This window comes from Candida metapsilosis, assembly GCF_017655625.1.
Source record: "Candida metapsilosis strain BP57 chromosome Unknown scaffold1, whole genome shotgun sequence".
Taxonomy (NCBI): domain Eukaryota; kingdom Fungi; phylum Ascomycota; class Pichiomycetes; order Serinales; family Debaryomycetaceae; genus Lodderomyces; species Lodderomyces metapsilosis.
The window spans coordinates 3,167,563-3,187,881 of record NW_027138159.1 but is presented as its reverse complement, the minus strand read 5'-3'; the positions used below and the strand labels follow the sequence as shown (position 1 = coordinate 3,187,881).

General features: G+C 39.0%; 7 protein-coding genes across 7 annotated transcripts; 6 read left to right on the top strand and 1 right to left on the bottom strand. All coding sequences in view use genetic code 12, as the record gives it.

Moving 5' to 3' along the window:
• Positions 1-453: 453 nt before the first annotated feature.
• On the top strand, positions 454-2,850 carry I9W82_001404 (uncharacterized protein; the record flags this gene model as incomplete). Its single annotated transcript, XM_067690146.1, has 1 exon — positions 454-2,850. One exon carries the CDS (start codon positions 454-456, stop codon positions 2,848-2,850), a length of 2,397 nt encoding a protein of 798 aa, XP_067551425.1.
• A 425-nt stretch (positions 2,851-3,275) lies between these two features.
• Positions 3,276-9,605, top strand: I9W82_001403 (PQ-loop repeat-containing protein; the record flags this gene model as incomplete). The annotated part of the gene is made up of 2 exons (XM_067690145.1): positions 3,276-4,085; positions 4,308-9,605. The coding sequence occupies 2 exons, from the start codon at positions 3,276-3,278 to the stop codon at positions 9,603-9,605; spliced, it is 6,108 nt and encodes a 2,035-aa protein (XP_067551424.1).
• Positions 9,606-9,618: 13 nt separating this feature from the next.
• I9W82_001402 (uncharacterized protein) lies at positions 9,619-10,424 on the bottom strand (the record flags this gene model as incomplete). Its single annotated transcript, XM_067690144.1, has 2 exons — positions 9,619-10,321; positions 10,372-10,424. The coding sequence occupies 2 exons, from the start codon at positions 10,422-10,424 to the stop codon at positions 9,619-9,621; spliced, it is 756 nt and encodes a 251-aa protein (XP_067551423.1).
• Positions 10,425-10,751: 327 nt separating this feature from the next.
• Positions 10,752-12,347, top strand: I9W82_001401 (uncharacterized protein; the record flags this gene model as incomplete). Its single annotated transcript, XM_067690143.1, has 1 exon — positions 10,752-12,347. The coding sequence occupies one exon, from the start codon at positions 10,752-10,754 to the stop codon at positions 12,345-12,347; it is 1,596 nt and encodes a 531-aa protein (XP_067551422.1).
• A 212-nt stretch (positions 12,348-12,559) lies between these two features.
• On the top strand, positions 12,560-13,363 carry I9W82_001400 (putative serine hydrolase; the record flags this gene model as incomplete). Its single annotated transcript, XM_067690142.1, has 1 exon — positions 12,560-13,363. One exon carries the CDS (start codon positions 12,560-12,562, stop codon positions 13,361-13,363), a length of 804 nt encoding a protein of 267 aa, XP_067551421.1.
• A 124-nt stretch (positions 13,364-13,487) lies between these two features.
• ABD1 (mRNA (guanine-N7)-methyltransferase) lies at positions 13,488-15,014 on the top strand (the record flags this gene model as incomplete). The annotated part of the gene is made up of 1 exon (XM_067690139.1): positions 13,488-15,014. One exon carries the CDS (start codon positions 13,488-13,490, stop codon positions 15,012-15,014), a length of 1,527 nt encoding a protein of 508 aa, XP_067551420.1.
• Positions 15,015-16,580: 1,566 nt separating this feature from the next.
• Positions 16,581-18,809, top strand: I9W82_001398 (uncharacterized protein; the record flags this gene model as incomplete). The annotated part of the gene is made up of 1 exon (XM_067690138.1): positions 16,581-18,809. One exon carries the CDS (start codon positions 16,581-16,583, stop codon positions 18,807-18,809), a length of 2,229 nt encoding a protein of 742 aa, XP_067551419.1.
• Between the last annotated feature and the right edge of the window lie 1,510 nt (positions 18,810-20,319).

The window sequence follows — 20,319 nt, the reverse complement described above, 5'->3', positions numbered from 1 at the left end:
ACAGAAATGGCCTACCAGAGCTTATTGCTTTCGAATATAGGGAGATGTGTTCTATTTTTGGCACAAGCTTCACCTGGCTTTGTCCATATTGAGTTAGTTTTTGATAAAGATTTGTCGGTAGTCGCTCTGCAGCTCTATGACTCAAAATCGAGGTATTTCGGATGGAGCAAATATTGAATTTCCTCAATGTATATGATTGATAGCCTCGTCGTCTAAAACATGTTGTCATATTCCTATCATATCTATTTGGCGTTGATTTCCTCCATCTCATAATTTTTCTGTTTAAAGTTTTTTCTCTGAGACTTTTGTGCACACTGCAAAAGCAAAAGGGTGTTTGCCATGCAGAAGTAAAGTGCTTGAAACTAGATCAGTGCTTTTCATCCACAACTGTGACCCCGCCTTTAGACGATACATACAATTTTGGTTAGGGGAGAGGAGCATCTGTGCTGAATCATGAGTGATCTTCCCACCCAGCATCATAAGCAATTATTAAAGGATTCAAGTTTAGATAATGACAGCAACCGCACAATAAAACGAAGGAAGCGGGTACTACCAGAGACAGTCAATAGCACACATGCGGTTGATGACGATGTGTCTCCTGATTCAGAGGATTCAAGTGACTTTGAAGATGTAAAGTTGGATTTGGAACAAGAAGGGTGGGAATCCGATAACTCTGATGATTTCGAAGAAGTGTCGTTTAGCATTCCCGAGGACGCCAATAGTTTTGAAAATAAAGCTAATTCAGACCAAGTAATGTCATTCCAGCTAGATACGTCTCAGCAAGAACCGGAGAAGAAGAGAAAGGTCAAGTTCATCAGCGCTGAAGAACGTATACGACGCGTTTTAGTTCACAAAATGTACATCGTGTTGCTACTAATACATGTTGCTGTTCGAAACTCATGGTGTAATAGCAAATCTATATCAAAGTCGCTCAAACAAGCCTGCGTTACTGGACAAATCTCACGTTTGCTCAATGATGACAGTGGGAGTGACAATATTAAATCAAGAAGGCTACTAGATGGGTTAAAAAAGTTGATGGAAATATACGCAGGAAAGTACCGCATAACTACTCAAGGCTTGTTGAGGAAGAACTGGGATGAATTAGGCGTAGTGCAAGACTCCGAAGTCGTAACCAAGAAGAGATTCGCGACATTAGTTACAAATTTTCGAGGAAGCCGGGATGTGGCAGCTCAAGGGTTTGTTGCCCTTTTAAGAGGTTTGGGTTTGAATGCAAGGTTGGTTGTATCTTTGCAACCACCAGATTATACGGTGATTACAGAAAATACAGCTTCGAAACCTAAGGTGGAACAGAAGAAAAGAGATCCGGCTGATCTATTTAAGAGACCTTCCAAATCTTCCAGGAAATTTGAAGATTCTGACTATCCCGTATTTTGGGTTGAAGTTTGGGATAAATTTGCTAAACATTGGATAAGCGTGGACCCGATCATGAAAAAGAGAATTGAGATATGTTCCAAAAGAAGACCAAGCTCATTTGAGCCACCATCAGGAGATGAGAGAAACCAATTGATGTATGCCATAGCATTTGATAAACTTGGTAGAGTACGAGATGTCACGAGGAGATATTCGATCAATTATAATGCCCGTGTGATCAGGAAAAGAATAGAGTTTAAATCAGACGATGAAAAGGAATGGTATGAACTGGTATTGAGATCATTGCAAAGAACTAAATCAAGAAGCATAACAGACATTTTTGAAGCAAAAGAGTTCCATGAACGTGATTTAGCAGAAGGGATGCCTAATAATATGCAAGCATTCAAAAACCATCCATTGTATGCTTTAGAGTCTCAACTTAGGCAGAATGAAGTGATTCACCCCAAAGATGAATCTAGTGTTTGTGGGACGTTTAGGCCAAAAAACTCATCTGGGAAGTTGCTACCTGTCTATCGAAGATCTTGCGTACAGAAACTTAGATCCGCTAGGGCATGGTATATGAGAGGCAGAGTGTTGAAAATTGGAGTGAGCGCTTTGAAAACAAAGGAGAGACAAGGCTCAGAGGAAGAAGACGTGAGACTATATGCGGAATACCAAACCAAGCTTTATATTCCACCGAGAATAGAGGATGGAAAGGTACCAAAGAATTCATACGGGAATATTGACATATACACCGATACTATGGTCCCAGAAAATGGAGTGCTAATCAAAATAACAGAACTGAAGACCATGAAGATGCTCCAAAAAGCAGCCGTGCTATTAGGGATTGACTACGCTAAAGCGATTACTTCCTTTGACTTCACACAACGGGGAAAGGGTACACCAAATGCGAAAGAGGGAGGTATTGTCATTGACAAAGAAAACAAAGAAGCTCTTGAGCTCACATTATCTCATATGATTCAAGAGAATGAAGAGGTGAGAAGGGCAATGGTGGAATTAAATGCGTTACAAAATTGGAAATACTTTTTATTGAAATTGAGGTTGAAGCAGCGTTTGAACAGGACGCATGGAACCGTTGAAGAGGAAGCAGAAGCTACCAGATCGGAGGATGAAAATGCTACACAGCATACTCTCACACATGCACACACTAGTGCGGATAATGCGGCAAGCGAATCTGATGAAGACTTCGGAGGTGGATTTCTAGTCTCGGATAATGAAGTGGGCAATCCAAATCAAGATGAAGATGATGATATAGACATGGCAGGTGAAGCTACAAGAGAGCGCCGATCTAGAAATACTCGAGGATACAAAGAGTCGGATGAAAGCGGCATTGATGAAAATGTTGAGGCAAGGCCCACCAGTACCAGGCAGGAATACTCCTCGGATAGTGACTCAAGTGCCGAATTCGAGGCGGATGATGATGAAGAGAGTTTAGAATTTGAATATGAAAGTGAATAGCGTAGAAAAGGTGGAGGAAAAAATTTCCTTTTACGGATAAAATACCCGGTTTCATTCAAATCATCCTATTTTTTTATGTATATCGCGGAAAGTATTGCCCAAAAGAGCCACTGCACGTGACAAACTCGCCTCTGTCTCATCGTGCGAACGCGCATTTGCTCTTTTTGTATTCAATTTTGTATGCAAGTGCGGCATAGAGCGAAAAAAAGAAACATGAAAAAAGAAGCAACATGAGCAAAAGCGCATGGCGCATTGGGGTTTTTTTTTTTTTCTGTTTCATCACAAGACCCCTTTCTATAAATATGAACTGTTTTGCACTGGTCTGATTTAAGTTGATTTATTCTTGGTCACCATACATATTACAGTTTCTTGGCTTGCATTGTATATGAACCTCAGTTGACACATAACGCAAAGATATTAGAAAGATGTATAACGCCGTTGCCGAGAATGTTTTGGGGACGATAGGTACCGTTCTCTGGTGCATACAACTTGTTCCACAGATTATCAGAAATTACAGGGTGAAAAATTGTGAGGGATTACCTCCGACAATGATGTTTTTATGGGCAGCAAGTGGTGTCCCATTCAGTATCTACTTTTTTGGTATTGATGGATCAATTCCCTTGAGAATCCAACCCCAGTTGTTCACATTCTTTTGTTTGGTTTCATGGGTTCAGGTATTGTATTACCCTCCCACGCAGATTCCTAGGAAGAAGCTTATATTGACTACCGCGGCCTTTGTACTTGTGAGTGTTGGGTTGGAGGTTGGATTTATTTTGTGGTTGAGACCTTTGCATAGAAGAGGAATCAAATGGCCCATGTTGGTTATAGGAATTATCGCGACAGTTTTATTGGGAATTGGATTGATCCCACCATACTTTGAATTGGCAAAGAGAAAAGGAAGAGTCATTGGAATCAATTTTGTATTTCTTACGATGGATTCTTCTGGTGCTCTTTTTTCTATGCTTAGTATTGTCGTTGGAAAATTTGACGTTTTGAGTTGTATTTTATATGCCGTTGTTCTTGCGCTCGAGCTTGGAATCTTCTCAAGCCACTTAATATGGTGGTTAAGGTTTGGTAAGGATGCACCAAAGGAATCAGAACTTTTGGAAATGGAAGAAAAAGCAAGAAAAGAGAAAGAGAAAGAGAGAGAGGCACAAGGGAAAGAGGTTGGTTCTCTGGACGATGAAAAAATGGAAGTCGAGATGGAAATGGGAACGCAGACCTCAGACAAAATGGTGTAATATAGGATATAGATTTTGATAGATAATATTAATATGCAAATTAAAGTATTAACGTTTTGCCTTTGTCGCGAAATTTTAAGCGCACGACAGAGAAAGAACAACAAAAACAAAAAACAGAGCTCTACGGGACACCTCTTATTAGCAATCACAAACATTAAAATGGTTCGTATCACCTTCCTTTTTATAAGAGATGCCTGTATACTAACTAGAGTTTAGTCCACATTCAAGCCCTTGAATATTCTCGAAGACACTACTTCGAAGAAAGATTTAGAGGAAGAGCACACACGAGAATTGCAATTCGAACAAGCTTTCAAGCTTTTTCAACAGGCTTTGAAACTACAGAAGCAACGTGATTACATACAGGCATATAAAGCTTACGATCAACTATTTCAAATTGATGCCATTTCTAACCACTATTTCGAGGAGGTAGATTACATCAGAGGAGTACAAAATGGTCTCGCAAACAGCGCTTCAGATGTACTTTCGACATTGTCTCCGAACTTAAAGTCATTGAGATACTTAATTTTCAGGAACAGAGGGTTTCTATTTCTTGACATCTTGAAGCATGACTTCGTCCTAGATGGTGTAGAAGATGGCAATGACAGTCGAGATGAAAAGTTCAAAAAGATGTTTTATTCAATGTTGGATGATTTCTGTGTTGCTTTGCTTTACAACGAAGCAGATGAAAAGTTGTTAGAAGTTTTGTATGACCTATGGATATATTTAAAGGAGTTGAAGCTAGCCATGGCGACGATGGAATATGCAGTGAGTAGCAAAATTGAGAGTGATGAGCTTTCTGGTCTCTTGCCAACGGATACAGGTTTTGAGAACAAACTAGCGAAGCTTAAGGAGAAACTTGCGGCGGGACTCTCCAATGAGATACTCTCAGAGGCTCTAAGTACCCGCTTTAAGTTCCTAGAACCAATGAAGCGAGATATCGAAAACCAACAGACACAACAACAGAAAAAGAACAAGGTCAATGTTACGTTAACTTTAAAAGATGACTCTCTTCTGTGGGAGAGCTTGGTTGATACTATCAATGATGCTGTAAAGAATCTCCAGGATGAGATGAAAACTGAAGATGTCAATCGTGCTAAAATTCGGTTTACGGAACCATATTTTTTAACAGAGGAACCTGTTGAAATCGTCTCATTTGAAACTACTACTGTTGTGACAGAAAAGCCTGAAATAGTGCAAGAGACACAAACTTCAGATGGAAAGATTGGCGAATCTCAGGGTACAGGGGAAACAAGCAATACTGTTGAACATGAGGAAAACGAGCAAAAACAGGCAGAGAGTCAAGATAGCAAACAACAGAACCACCGAGCATCCAAGCGTTTAGCTAGAGTTGAGTCAGTCCCCGACAAGCCGGAAATTGTGGTTGAAAAAGACCATTTCACTGGCATGGAGTATTTTATCAGTAGGTTGAAAGAGATTGATCCCAGCTTGGACGTAATTGACGTTGTACTGGTGTATTTGAAAAGTGCCGATGCGCCTCAATATTTGAATGATCTTGGTTGTATCATAAACAATTGGGACACAAACTTTACCGCTGCATTTGGCGCCTTCAACCCAGGAAAGTCGCAAGTGGCTGATGATAACGTCAAATTGGTCCAAATTTTAAACAATTTTAGTTCCAACATACAAAGGGCGTCTTCATTGGACGACGTACCAGACCTACCATGTTTGGAAAGTGATGATTTGCAGATTCTTACGCTGAGTAAGAGCGATTACATAACACTAAAGACCACTATCTTCAAGCACCTACTTAGCCATCGTGAAACCCCATTAATTATAGGATATAAATGGAGTCAATCATTGATCTCCAAGTTCAACGAGTGGATATTGCAATTTCAAAACTGCTTGATGGACAGTCTTGGTGACCTGATTGAGGACGCACAGATAGCAGTTGGGGTATTGGAAGCTTTGGTAGATCAGTCAATAAGCTTAGAGTCTCAAATCAGGCGATCAATCAATTCCAAACGTTTCAACAAGGCAGTCACGAATGGATTGTGCTTGGACTTGATAAAATACAACGACAAGATTACCAAATGGTTACAATTTGCAACTACGATGCTATCGTCGGTAGCTGGATCCGAAAAGGATCTAGTAGTCGTCAAAGCTAGGCTCAAATGGTGCAGAGTTTTGAAATTGAAATCGCAAACGGTAGCTTGGGGTACTAATAAATCCACTCAAGCGTGTCTTCAAGACCTTCTTCACTTCATATCCACATCTGAGTATGTGGTAAATGTAAAATTTCCAAACTATAAAAATTTTCCCGATTTGACGCTTGAAAATGTCAAATCGCAATTAACGGTTATCTCAGTGCTTGCCGTATTTTGGAGAATTTTGTTCTTGAATCAAACTAAAGGTAACTCGGAAGCAGTGATTTTGTTGGAGGACATATTGCTTGACCTGGATAGAGGTAAAAGTGAAGCGATCCAATCTATCAAGGCTTTTATGAGTACGGGTAACGTTGACATGAAGTTGAGTTTGTGGAACATTTTGCTTCAATTTTATAAACTGCTGGGAACAACTTCAAAACTTGTTTCAGGATTCATGAAAAGTTTAGAAGAATTTAGCGCTTACTTTAGCGGGGACGAATATGCAAAACTTCCTGATTCTACAAGGTTCGCAACGTTATGCAACGTATTGGGATTCTACAACAATAATCTAGGCTATATTGTACAACTTTTGGAAACTCTGGAGTGGCAACTTAGCGAATCTATGAATTTGACGCCCCTTGTTTCATTGCTTGAAGTTTGTTTGATTTTTGAGGTGCATGAAGAAGCCTGCAGTATTACATCGTTGCGGAAATCAATAAGAGAGAGTTCTCCGCAGTCGTATGAGCAGTTCAAGAACATGCTTTTGAAAACGGTTGTGGTTGTTTTGGCAATCTTGAAAAAAGACCACTCACAAGTTGCTCTACATTCAGCAATTAAGATATTTCATGCACAACTTGGGGCTAGCGGAATATGTGATGCGGCAAATGGTATATTTTTAAAAGCGTCACAGGAGTACCTCAGTAAGGTTGCTGGAGCGGACAAAGATATGTGCCAATTGATCAAATGCAGGTACCACTACAATATCGGAATTGACGGGTTTGTTCCTCTTGATCATAGGACCCAGCTTAAGGAAGAATTGGTTGAAGACGATTGCGAGGAATTGGCTAAGTTTGTGTTGCCGTTATGCTTTCACTCAAGTACCATCAAGAATGTTCCAAAACATGATATGAAGGTGATAATCGAAGAAATGTACGAAGTCATAGGAGATCCTGATTTCGAGTCTGATGAGGTCTTAAGTAGGAACAAAGCCATGCTTGAGTACTTTTTGGACACAACCCATCTTAGTCCAAAATTTGTACGCGATTCTTTTCATGGCTTGACAAAATTGGAATTTAATACTGTGAAAGCTAAATTTGCGTCAAGTGGAATATACTACCTTCAAGGTTTGCTAATATTCTCCTCGTACAAATTGCGAAAGAAGAACATGCAGGGAAGAGCGGTGGAAATTGAAAATGCAATAACATTGTTTAGAAATGACTTGATTTGTGGGGGAGACCGAATGGAGAGTTGGTTTTTAATGGGTCAAGCCTATGGATATTTGGTGGAAGATGACTTAATTTGGACATCAGATAAATTGACAGTGGCAGAGAGGAAAATAGGGACCGCGAATTTACAGAGAAAGTCACTAATTTGCTATTTAATGGCAATAAATTGTACACTCGATGAACTGATTAAGCACCTTATCAAGCCAGTAGTTGGCAGTTTGATGTCATTATTCGCAAAAGAACTTTTTGGAGCTGTGTCTGGACCTATGGATATGCTTGCATTAAGGGCGCAATCACGGCCACAATTTGTGAAAAAGCCCACCGGAACTTCTTTTTCAAATGTAGCCGAAAACCCTTCTTTACCAAAAGAGTTTTGTTTAAAGTTGATTAAGCAGTCATTTCATTTGGCGATTAAGTTTGAGGATGCTGACTGGTCTGATTTCTATTACTTGTCTAAAACACAACGCAAATTGAAAGAGCTAGCAGTTGATGTATTGAATACAATGTCCTATTCCTGTGCAATGATATCCAAGACTAAACAATCTGATTGCATACTTGAACCTTATTATTCAATGGTGGTAATGTGTATGAAGTATGTTAAAGCTGGCGAGCTCACACCCGCGGAAGGATTTAGATACATCCAGAAGGTGCCTATAATCCAGGTTGAGTCTTCGGAAGTCCATTCAAAAAGAGAGTTTTATGATGTGGTAGTGTCTGCATTGAAGCAGATTGATGCTGCAGATAAGAAAAATTGGCAGCACCGAGCCAAGTACAGACTTGCAAGAACCCTTTATGATGAGTACAAGGATGTCGAAGAGGCAACTAAGATAATGTCTGGTTTCATATCGCTAAAATCCGCCAATAAGCAGTTAGTCCTGATATGGAAACCCGAAGCTGAACGACCAGGAAAACACTTTTTGTACACGTACCAGTACATCAGATTCTACATCGAGTTATTAAAGGTGGGAAAAGACATCAACAGTTTAATCACTATGATTCCGAAACTTCGTCGGTCGAGTTCTATTATGGTTAATTTATACACTGCGTGGGAGTTTCTTTGCTCCACGATTTGCAAGATGATGAGAGATTCGCTTGGTGTTGGTGACTCCTTTGTGTATACCGATCATTTTATTAATAACTTGTCCTATCTGGCATTCTCATCGAATGTGAAATCTATGTTAGAGTCATTGGAGCATAAGGGAGTCCCAGCGGAGTTGGTTCCTCACCTATGTTTCCTACATGGTGCTAATGACATGAGGAAGTCCAATAATGGATATGGGCCCACTTCGATGATAGATGATACATTGGTGACAATCTTTTTCAAAATATACAGCTATTATTACACAAACACCAACTTTATTTCCACATTCAGTTCACCTGGGTTAAAGAAGAAAATAGCTAAAAAGGACATTTTTCCCTTGACAATTGATTTATTGAAGATTTGCAAAAAGGAGATTGATTCGAAATTTGTTGATCAAAACTTGGGCTATAACTATGCCTTGAATGAGCTATTGAACCAACGTGAGGCAAAGATAAAGAAGGAGATTATAGAGTTGGACACCTCCGAGGAGCCGGAGGCAATTTCGGCTCAAAAGCAAGCAGACCCGACAGCTCCCAATAACAGCACGGCAACGCCGGTCAAGCTGAACGAGTCAGTGGCGAATGCAAATACAAAAGGTACACAGGGCCCTGAGCCTGGCTGGCTGACCATCAGCGACAATGTCAAGCGATATTTAGTGGAAATGGGGATGTTCGACCCTAATGGTGTAAAGATCCACAAAAAGTACGACCCTCGACTTAATCTTCATAAAAATACGAAAGTGAAAGAGCCACTGTCGGAAGTAAATGAAAGAGGCAAGAGGCCTCTTACAAGCCAATTCAATCCAATAAATCAAGAGGTTATAGTTATCGATTCCGACGATGACTCTCCAGTAAAGGAGAGACCAGCAAAAAGAAGTAAATAATTATATACTCAATTTATTCTACTTCAGCTTCTGTTGTTACCAAATTACGAAGCGACAAATCATAAACAATCTTGTTTAGCCTCTGGGAGTTGTATTTCAAACTATCATATCTCTTCCTAAGAATGTCGTTCTTCAAATCCAACAACAGGAACCCATTTTGTATTTTGGAGACAATTTTCAGATTTATGAGTCCGATGGAATAATTTGGTGACTGAGACGTGCTTGATCCAATTGATTGATTAATCACCGTAGTTGTTGTATAATCGACAATCACATCGATCAATTTCAAAAGGGCAATCAAATATAATTGGTAATTGACATCAGTGACACCCAATAGTTTAAATATTTCTTGAGGCGTGGAAATGATACCCAATTCCTTATCGCTGGTGATCAACTTTACCTTTATAGGATCATGAGTAAATGTAGCGCCAAGGATCCAAAAGTATCGATTAACCAAGAGTATGTAAATGGAATCCTCAATGACTTTATTTGACAATCTTTCCTTTTGACTTGGTTTACAATCCAACTCTGCCAACGAATTTATGAACTTTCCGAGATTGCCACGAATTGCATCCTCAAAGCTGTTTGTTGTCTGAAAAATACCATTTAGGTGGTCGGGACTAACTGAAGCCCAAGAATTTATTGTAGTTTGATACGGGATGAGGGATAGGTCAAATTGGTTTTCCAAGTCTTGCAACAAAGTTTTCTTGTTGACACTGCAAATAGTTAGTAAGTGGGCTACTCAATGGCTTGAGTCTGAACATACTCCTTTGATATTTCTTCTCTTATGTCTTGAAAGAACGTGTCTAATTCAGACATTGCTGTCGTGCTATGAAGAGATGGATTTGAATTTTTTTGTTCTACAAAATTTGATCAACAGACGCACCGAGTTGAAAGATTTATTAAGCAGAATGAAGTGGGCACAGATGGAGATGAAGTACTAAAGGTACCGTTCAGAGACAATTCTTCAATGTAGAGTCGCAGACTATATGAACCCCACTCTTTTCCGAAAAATTGATGCAAAAAGATATTTACAGTGCGTTTTAAGTAAGTCGTCTCTTTAAGGAATTCGTACAAAAAAAATAAAAAAAAAATCACGTAAAATGTAAACAAGTGTAGTTTTTAACCCGCTCTTATACCACCACAATGCCACCTTCGAAAAAGAAAAAGACAGAGGAGGAGAAAAGAGAATGGGAGGAATCATTGCAGATGGCTGTTATTGAAAGTAAGAGCCAAACTCGTCCTAATAATTCTAAAATTGCACGTAAGTATGGGCATTACAGATCAGCATTAGCCTATCGATTAGATGGCGGTTTACCACGCAAACAAGCTCACGAAAGTCAACAAGTACTATCAGGAAAGCAAGAGATCCTCTTTCTTAGACAGGTCCAAGCAGCAGATCACGAACACGTTGGGTTAACAGCCTGTGAGATGCAAGAATTTGCGCAAGATATTTTGGACGCGCTCGGTATAGATCATCACGTAGGAGATAACTGGCCATATAACATGTTGGAGAGACACCCATGGATTAGGATGCTCTCAGGCAAACCGACAGACCAGAATCGAACCTATGGGGTCTCTTTGGCAGGAATAGAGGTGTTTTTTCAGCGCTATGAGGACGCTGTAACTCGGTACAAGGTTGAGGCAGTAAACATTTGGAACATGGACGAAACAGGTATATTTATACACCAAATTGGAAAGAAAAGAGTTGCCGGCGATAGTCTGAAAAAGAGTACGAATGTCAAGAGTGGAAATAGTAAGGAAATTACCACAGTTGTGGAGGCTATTTCAGCTGCAGGAGAAAGAATTAGATATCCCCTCTCAATATTCAAGAGTAAAACGCTCATGACCAACCAGATTTCAGATGATGAGAAGTTGGAGTGGGCTTATGCCGTGAGCTATAAAGGCTGGAACACTGGAGACCATTTTGAGCAATGGGTGCGGAAGATATTCATTCCTTTCACTGCACCAAAAAATTCTCAAGATTACCGGATTTTGATCATGGATAACCACGCAACACATTACAGCGAAGAGCTCAAACTGGTTCTAAAGGATGCTAGAGTGATCCCGATTTACCTACCACCCCATTGCCTGCATTTGATGCAGCCGTTAGATGTCGGTGTTTTCAAACCCGTTAAGGATCATTACAGAAAACTTGTTGCCCGTTATTTTGACAGGCATGCAACACATGTTGTCCCAAAAGACAAGTTTATAGAGTTCTGGATTGGCTCTAGAAACCTTAGGATGACAAAAGAGAACATTTCAAGTGGGTTCAGGAAGTCTGGGCTATGGCCCATTGATAAACAAATGGTCCTTGAAAATCCGGAGCTAACAAAGAAAAATGCAATAGTTTCTGATGAAAACGCACCACTATATGATTCTCTGAATTCGAATTTATGTATAAATGGGGTTTCCGGTGTTGTTTACCCAGAAGAAAGCTCGAAACCAACTGAGAGAAATATTCGTGCAAAAGAACGGGTGAGAAACAGGGAAATTCAACTACGTGACCAAACAATTGCGCAAAAGGATAACATAATAAGGACGCTATCACGTAAACTAGAACTGAAAGAAAACCCTCCACTGAAAGGGCCTAAGAAAAAGGTGTGTTCCATGGATAATGGCGAGATTAAAACGAGCCAAGAGGTTCAGCCTCGGAGTAAAAAATTAAAGCAAGATATGGAGAAAAAGATGGCGAAAACGCAGAAAAGAGAGCCATTGGGTGATAAAACTAACACTTCCTAATCATTGCCATGAGAAAACCGTTTTGATTAAGCTATTTTGAGTCCAATTCTACATAGATTTTTGTACTAAAACTTGGTAAAATTTTGATTGTTTTTTTTTTTTTTTCTGTACGAATTCCTTAAAGAGACGACTTACTTAAAACGCACTGTAACGGAAAAAAAAAAAGTGGACCACGCTTGTCCAGTCTTTCTTTCTCTCTGCTTCAATAACCCATGTCAGGTATATCAAAAGTTCTTTGTCTTCCGGGTTACTTACAGAGTGGAAGCACACTTGCAAGGAAATCTTCAGGGTTGCGAAAGATTCTCTCGAAAAAGTTAGGTATACAAGTTGACTACATAACGCCATGCCATGAAATTAAATCAAGACACGAATTGGGATTCCCACTAGGAGCTACCGAAGAAGAGAGTGATAAAGTATGGAGCCAGATTGTTGAGAATGGAAGCAATGCAAGCTGGTTTGATGCTCAAAGCGCAAACAATTACATTGGTTTAGACGAGTCAATAAAGTTTGTAATAGACTACATTGAAAAGAATGGACCCTACGACGGGATAATTGGGTTTTCTCAAGGCGCCGCAATGACAGTCATGATCACAAATTGTTTACAAAAGTATTTACCCACACATCCACCTTTCAAGATTAGCATGCCTGTATCAGGGTTTTGTTTAACTGTGCCTAAAAGTGGGGATATCAGTGACGCCAATAAAGAACGAATTTTGCAAATCACAGACATCAATGATTATGCGGCCGAAGTGAACATATCTGAAGTAGCAGCAAAGTATTTATGCTATCCTAATGGAGAAAGTGTTGGAAAATCTTTGCCTACTGAAGTCATTATCCTTTACGGATTAAATGATAGCATTGTTCCTCCGATTAGATCAGAATTTATAAAGACATTGTACAATGAGAAACAAGTGCATACATTTGCACACGATGGTGGACACTATTTCCCCAACGACAAAAAGATTATTCATCCAATAGCAGAGCTATTCGATAGAAAGATCAATGGAAAGTTGTAAGTATATGGAGCAATAGATAGAATATGTATTTCACTTTGGTAGCCATAGAAATCATCTCCAAAAAAAAAAAAAATGTGTCAGGATTCTCCCCAATCTTTAATCACACAGCAAAGATACAATTTAAATGTCAACAGACTCATCTCTTCCGTCAAAGGAACACTCGGGGGATGATAGAGACTTGAAGAAACGTCGGTTTGATAACACATCAGACCTCGCGGGATTATCAAGAAGGGAGCACACGCCAAAGGCTAAACCGGGGTCGGTTTATGGTGATGTAAAACAGGTGCCAGCATGGTTTAAAAGTGACGATGATAAGAATTTAAAGTATGAAAAATATGGACAGCGGACGGATATAGTGTCTACATCTTATACTGCTAAGAATGCAGAGCCTTCTAGTGTTTCCACTTACCAACGAAGAGGAGAAGAACAAGATTCACGATTGAATCGATTAAAGCGTGCTAGAGACACTGTTGAGAGAGAGCCACATCCACGCGAAGATAGATTTCTGGAAGAAGAAGGTGATGAAAGAGAAGACGATTCGATTCAGCCGTATTTGCATCTTGATGTGGCGAATCCTTCAACAACTCGTACACGCACGGACAATTATCATACATTTCACAGTCGTATCAAAGATAAGGAGAATAGTGATATCAATACTATTGTTAGACAACATTACAATCAAAGAACACAACAGTCTAAACGCCAGGGTCCTAGAACAAGCTCTCCGATTTACAAATTGAGGAATTTCAACAACACAATCAAGTACATTTTACTTGGTAACTGGTCCAAGCATGATGCTGGATCATCGCCATTGTTTTCAGTATTGGACTTATGTTGTGGAAAAGGTGGAGATTTGAACAAGTGCGAGTTTCTCAGGATTGATCAATATATAGGTATTGATATTTCCGATTTATCAGTCCGGGAAGCCTTTGATAGGTATTCTCGACAAAAGGCAAGGTTCAAGCCACGAAATGGTGAAAGGGCTCAGAATAGGTACAATTTTGAAGCTTGTTTTGCCACGGGTGATTGCTTTACTCAGTATGTTCCTGATATTTTGGAACCCAATTTTCCTGGAATCATTGAAAAGACATTTCCAGTTGACGTTGTGTCTACTCAGTTTGCTTTACACTATGCGTTTGAATCAGAAGACAAGGTTCATACCTTGTTAACCAATGTTTCCAAATCATTGAGAACAGGAGGCCGTTTTGTTGGGACTATACCTTCCTCTGATTTCATCAAGTCAAAGATTGTTGACAAGCAGTACTTTAAAGATTCCAAGACGGGGAAAGTAAAATTTGGTAACGGGTTATATTCAGTCACATTTGATAAAGAGCCACCCGAGGATGGTGTTTTTAGGCCTCCTTTTGGAAATAGATACAGCTACTGGTTGAAGGATGCGGTTGACGATGTACCAGAATACGTCGTGCCATTTGAGATTCTTCGGACAATTTGTGAAGAACACAACTTGGTATTAAAATACAAAAAGAACTTTATTGACATTTTCAACCAAGAGATTCCGCAATACTTTGGGAAATTGAATAAAAACTTGATTGATGGATTGAAACGCAGTGATGGAAAGTATGGTGCTGAAGGGGAAGAAAAAGAAGCTGTTGGGTTTTACATTGGCTTTGTATTTGAGAAAGTGGGATAGGTAAATGTGTAAAGACTAGGAGACGCAATGTTTTTGAGTTCAATTGTGTGACTGTTACTTCCCAATCAACCTGCACGCTTCTTGCTGAAGTTGCCCCTATTTTAGAAAACCTAAAGAGTTAGCCAATCGGTGTGTGTTCATTCCACATGAACCAACTTTTAAGGCGGGACGGTCAAAACTTTGTTTTACCAAATTTATGCTACACAATAATTAAACCGGCCACAAAAGAGAGAACCATCACCAACCAATGGTTTTGTAGAATTATTTTGTAGCTAACAATAAGTTTCCTTTGTTACAAATTTTCCAAGAACAATAAATTACAAGCAGGTACAATCTAGCAAACAAGTGCATTGTTAGTCTTAGTTACTGCGTATTACATACCTTTTTTTTTAGAACTGTGCTTAGTGTAAGAGGTGTATAGACCTTGCAAAAATCTTACATTTTTATTGCCGCATAATCTACTAAATAGAATAAATTTTTAGCCAACGGTCGTGCCTTTAAATGTCAAATTGACTTGCTTGCTCCGTAAATCGGCACTATATGCATGGACTATAATCTTTTTAAAACAATATTTTTCTTCTAGAACTTGATTTAGCCTTTGGTGCCTCCACTAGACGGCACTTTGATCCTCCACTTTAGAATATAAACGCACAAGGCGTTATATTTTAAATTGTTTTGACTCTGAGCTGACGGGGTACACATTGAGAAAACTATTACACATTTTCATAGAACGTTTAAAAAATTGAGCGCTTAAATTTAATGAATTTACTAATTCAGTAATTAATATGTACGCCAAGAAAATACACACTTTATTAAAGCACAGTTGAATTAGTGTAAGAAGAGGGCGGGAGGATAATTTAAATCTAGAAGGTGAAGGGGATGTTCAGTTTTAATTTTCTTGAAGGGTGGCGAAAGATGCTGGGCTTGCCAAGGGACCTGTCAAGATAAGGTATCACCGTAAACTTCTTCATTCTTTTATACTTCCATTGTGAATCAAAGAATACTTCGCTTACTGGAACCACTTATTGTTCTAACTCGAGAATAATCAGATGCTAAAAAAATTTTTCACTGAACACTTTAAACTTTTTCGCCTTTTGTGTTAATTAATGAGTCGTCGTAAGTTGCAAAAACAATAAACAAAAAATTTGAGAGAAGATCCTTTAGATTACTTTTCAATTAAATTAGTTTTGTCAACTTCTGATTGGCCGCATTGGAGAGATCAGTCCATATATAAAGTTATCTGATTGGATCAGTTGTGTCATTGTGTAATTTTGACTTCTTGAATGATCTGCATAAGTTGTTATTTGTAACCCCCAGGTGGACTTTATTGTTGAAATGCATCATCAAGGCGGCAAAAAATGCAACGAATTCAACCAATTACAATGGGTTTCGTGTAAAGAATATGAGGCCATTTACAAACCACAACACAATGAGCAACTTAAAAAAAGTACAATTAAATGTCCCCACCAGTTTATTGAATTGACTATAAATTGGAAACTAAATTCTCCACGACTTGGCCATTTATACTACCTGTTCTTCAATTACTCATCAAACACCTCCTTCATTATGCAGAAAACGGGGTACCTTGTGTGCATTTTGCTTGGCTTCCTTTCCTTAGTCAATGCTGAACTAGCACCATACGAGAAATTAGGTAAGAAAAGAATCTTTTATGCTTGTACCAACCAAATAATGTCAGAAGTCTCATTCTGTCCACCAACAGAAACTTCATGTCAATGTGAGAACAAAAATTATATGGCCACCATTGCTGGATGTTTGAGAGATGCTAAAGAGGCATTAAACTTTACCACCAACTTTATGCATGAAAACTGTGTCTATTATAACGTCACAGTGGCAGATGACTGGTATGATAATGCTATTCAGTTGTACGACGAAAAGGCTAAGCCAGCAAGTGAGATTCCAAACTTTAACATGAGTGTTCCAATTGATATTCCATTTGTATTGAATAAAACCATGTTGGGTATGTATCAAGAAGCATTCAAGAGGTTTTATGACAACTATGATAATTCAGTCTACTATGGTGCTGGTATGTTGGGTTATTGGTTATTGGTGTTGATATTGGGAGCTATATTCAATTGGACAAAGATATTGTTTCCAAACTTTACAAAAAAGATGACAAACCCAGTGGTAAATTGGTGGAGGCAGTATGTATCGATGCCAGCAACGTTTAAAGTGAAGAAACTGCAGGAGCAAAACTTTTTAAGATACTTTGGCTTTTTAATCCCTTCCAGGCTCGAATCATTGGTTATATTTTTGTTCTATTGTGTTACAATATGGCTTCATGCAATGAACAGTAAAGCAATTGAAGGTGATCCAGTGTTTGATACAAAGTATAAAGCTGAATTAAGATACGTCTCAGATAGAACAGGAATCACTGCAACATTGATGATGCCATTGGTGTTCTTGTATGCTGGAAGAAACAATTTCTTACAATGGTTAGTCCAGTGGGACTACAGCACTTTTATGGCATACCACAGACACACAGCTAGAGTTATGTTTGCATTGGCTGTCATTCACTCTGTTGGATATACCATTCTTGTCTACGACACCTATGCTGAAGATGCGGCTGAAACTTATTTCTTTTGGGGAATCATTGCTACAACAGTAGGAGGTCTCATTATGATTCAAGGTTTCTTCTACCTTAGAAGAAGATGGTATGAGATCTTTTTATTTTTGCACATTGTCCTTGCTGCTCTTTGGGTTGTTGGATTATGGGTTCATGTTAGGGAATTGGGTTTCATTTGGTTAGTTTATCCGGCCATTGCTGTATGGTGTTTTGATAGATTGGTTAGAATTGGTCGTTTGGTTGTATTTGGTTTCCCACATGCTGAGGTTACTTTATTGGCTGACGAAACATTGAAGGTTGTTGTTCCTAAGCCAAGCTACTGGCATTCTATCCCAGGTGGTCATGCTTTTATCCATTTCATAAAACCAACTTACTTTTGGCAATCACATCCATTTACATTCACCGAGTCAGTCGAAAGCAAGGACAGTATAATCTTGTATTGTAAGGTTAAAGGAGGTATCACCCATAGTTTGTACCAGTCGTTGGTTAAAGCCCCAGGAAGAACCTGCAAGATTAGAGTTAGTTGCGAAGGTCCATATGGTGAGCCAACTCCTGCTAGATATTCAGACACTGCTGTGTTCCTTGCTGGAGGTAATGGTATCCCCGGATTATACTCAGAGGTGGTTGATATTGCCGAAAGAACAGCAAACAGCGATAACAAATTGAAGTTGACTTGGGTCGTAAGAGAGTGGAGATCAATCTATTGGTTTTATGAAGAGTTGCTCCACTTGAGAAATACAAAGATTGAAACAACGGTATACATTTCGCAACCAAAGAGCTATACATTCATTGAAGAATTTGACAACAGATTTGCTGGCTTAAAGAGGTTGTCGCTGGATGGACTGATTGAGTTCAAAGCTGACTTGAACAAAGATGATATCAAGGTTGAAGAGCTTTCAGCCTCTGAGAAACAAAGCTCCACTGATGAAATGGTTAGAATTGATGAGCCTGTACGCGAAGATGATGGTTCCTATCACAGGATCGTCGATATCATCAAGAGTGAACTTTCTCATGTCAAGTTTGTTGAAGGTAGACCAAATATTGAGGAGCTTATTCCTCAAGAGATTCACGAATCAAATGGATCTATTTCATTTGTCACTTGTGGACATCCTGCCATGGTTGACCAAGTTCGTTATTATTGTGCCAAAAACGTTTCAAACAAGGAGAAAAAGAGAGTGGACTTTTATGAACAAATCCAAGTATGGGCTTAGCTTATTTTTGTTAATATTTAAATCGTCAATTAATATGTTCTTTCAAATGCCTGTAAGGTGATGATGGGATAAATTGCCCATTGAACTGAGGTAATCAAAGTTGTTGTTGCAATGATGATTTTGAGCAGATAAAACAGATATGGTCTGACTTGAGGGGGTTGAGGCGTAACTCCCGAATCTAAAATTTAGCGAAGTACTAAACGCAGTCTAAAAGAATTCCAATTATAAATACTGTGTCACGTTGAGATGCAGCACTAGATTTTATGAGCAATAACTTCTGAAGACTACTGTGCGAGTATCTACAGGCAAAAGATCGCTACACCTGTGAGAAATGTTCTCCATTGCAAACATTTTGTTGTGGTTTAACCAAGAGATTCTCTAAACCAAATAATGACCTGCAATGAGGTAATATTTCAATGCATGGGGATATAATCATAGCCAGTACTACATTTCTGAACCACACAGGTTCACAAGGCAAGGCTTTGAAATGAAAATCATGATGATTTCTCTGGTGCTGAATGAAACTAACTGACCTCGGTCTGTTTTCAAACTCAAAGAATATTGTTGTTAATTACTGTGAGAAAGTTTAGACGACGAATACGAGAATTTTCTTTTTTCTTCTTTTGTGGTGATTGTGCAACGCAATACAAAAGAAGAAAAAAATAATGTTTTAATTAATAAATTTTTTTCTAATTTTATGTAACGCATGTACAGTGACATCACATACACAAAAGTATACAAAAAAGTGCGTATTTACGATCCATATAATAACTGAGTAAAACAAAATCATATGGTATACCACATGTGGAAAAGATTTCAGCTAGCACAAAAGTAGCCCCATCAGTGTTGTCGATTGAACCGATCAGACACTTGTTTACAAAATTCAATCCCTTTCACGAGTACTTACGTTCTGTACAAAATTTGAAGAACAATATGCAATACTTGAATGTTTTGAAAAAATTTTGCATTGTATCGTGCCACAAAATAAATTAGCTGGGAAAACATTTTACCGACTTTCCTACAGCTTGTCGATGCTACGTCAGGCATTGTGCAGTTCCGTACTATCTTCTTCTATGATGATTGGGGTTAATCGATTGGGTTAGTATTCAGTGCGACCAGTTTCTTTCCCACACCACCATCTGTTCCAACACACATTCCCCCACGGACCAAAACTCACTAGTTCTTTTTAAGTGTACATTACCCCGCTTCGTAGCTAGTGGGTTATCCTACATAAACCCGTGTCACTCAAAAGTTCGGACGGCTTTTAGGCGCTAAAAATGGATAAATTAACTCCGAATGCGAAGCTGTGCATATCAAAACTAAACTATTTCTCTATACTACCGGTAAGATCCCCTTGCCGATAATTGCGTGAGGTGCTGTATTTTCACTGCGTGCTGTTCTCAAATGCCCCACATAAAACCCAAGGCGCGGACCTGTTTGTCAAAAATTCGGCGTCGGAACTTAAAAAAATTCGGATCGGAATTATAAAATTTAAGGTTCAGCGCCTCGA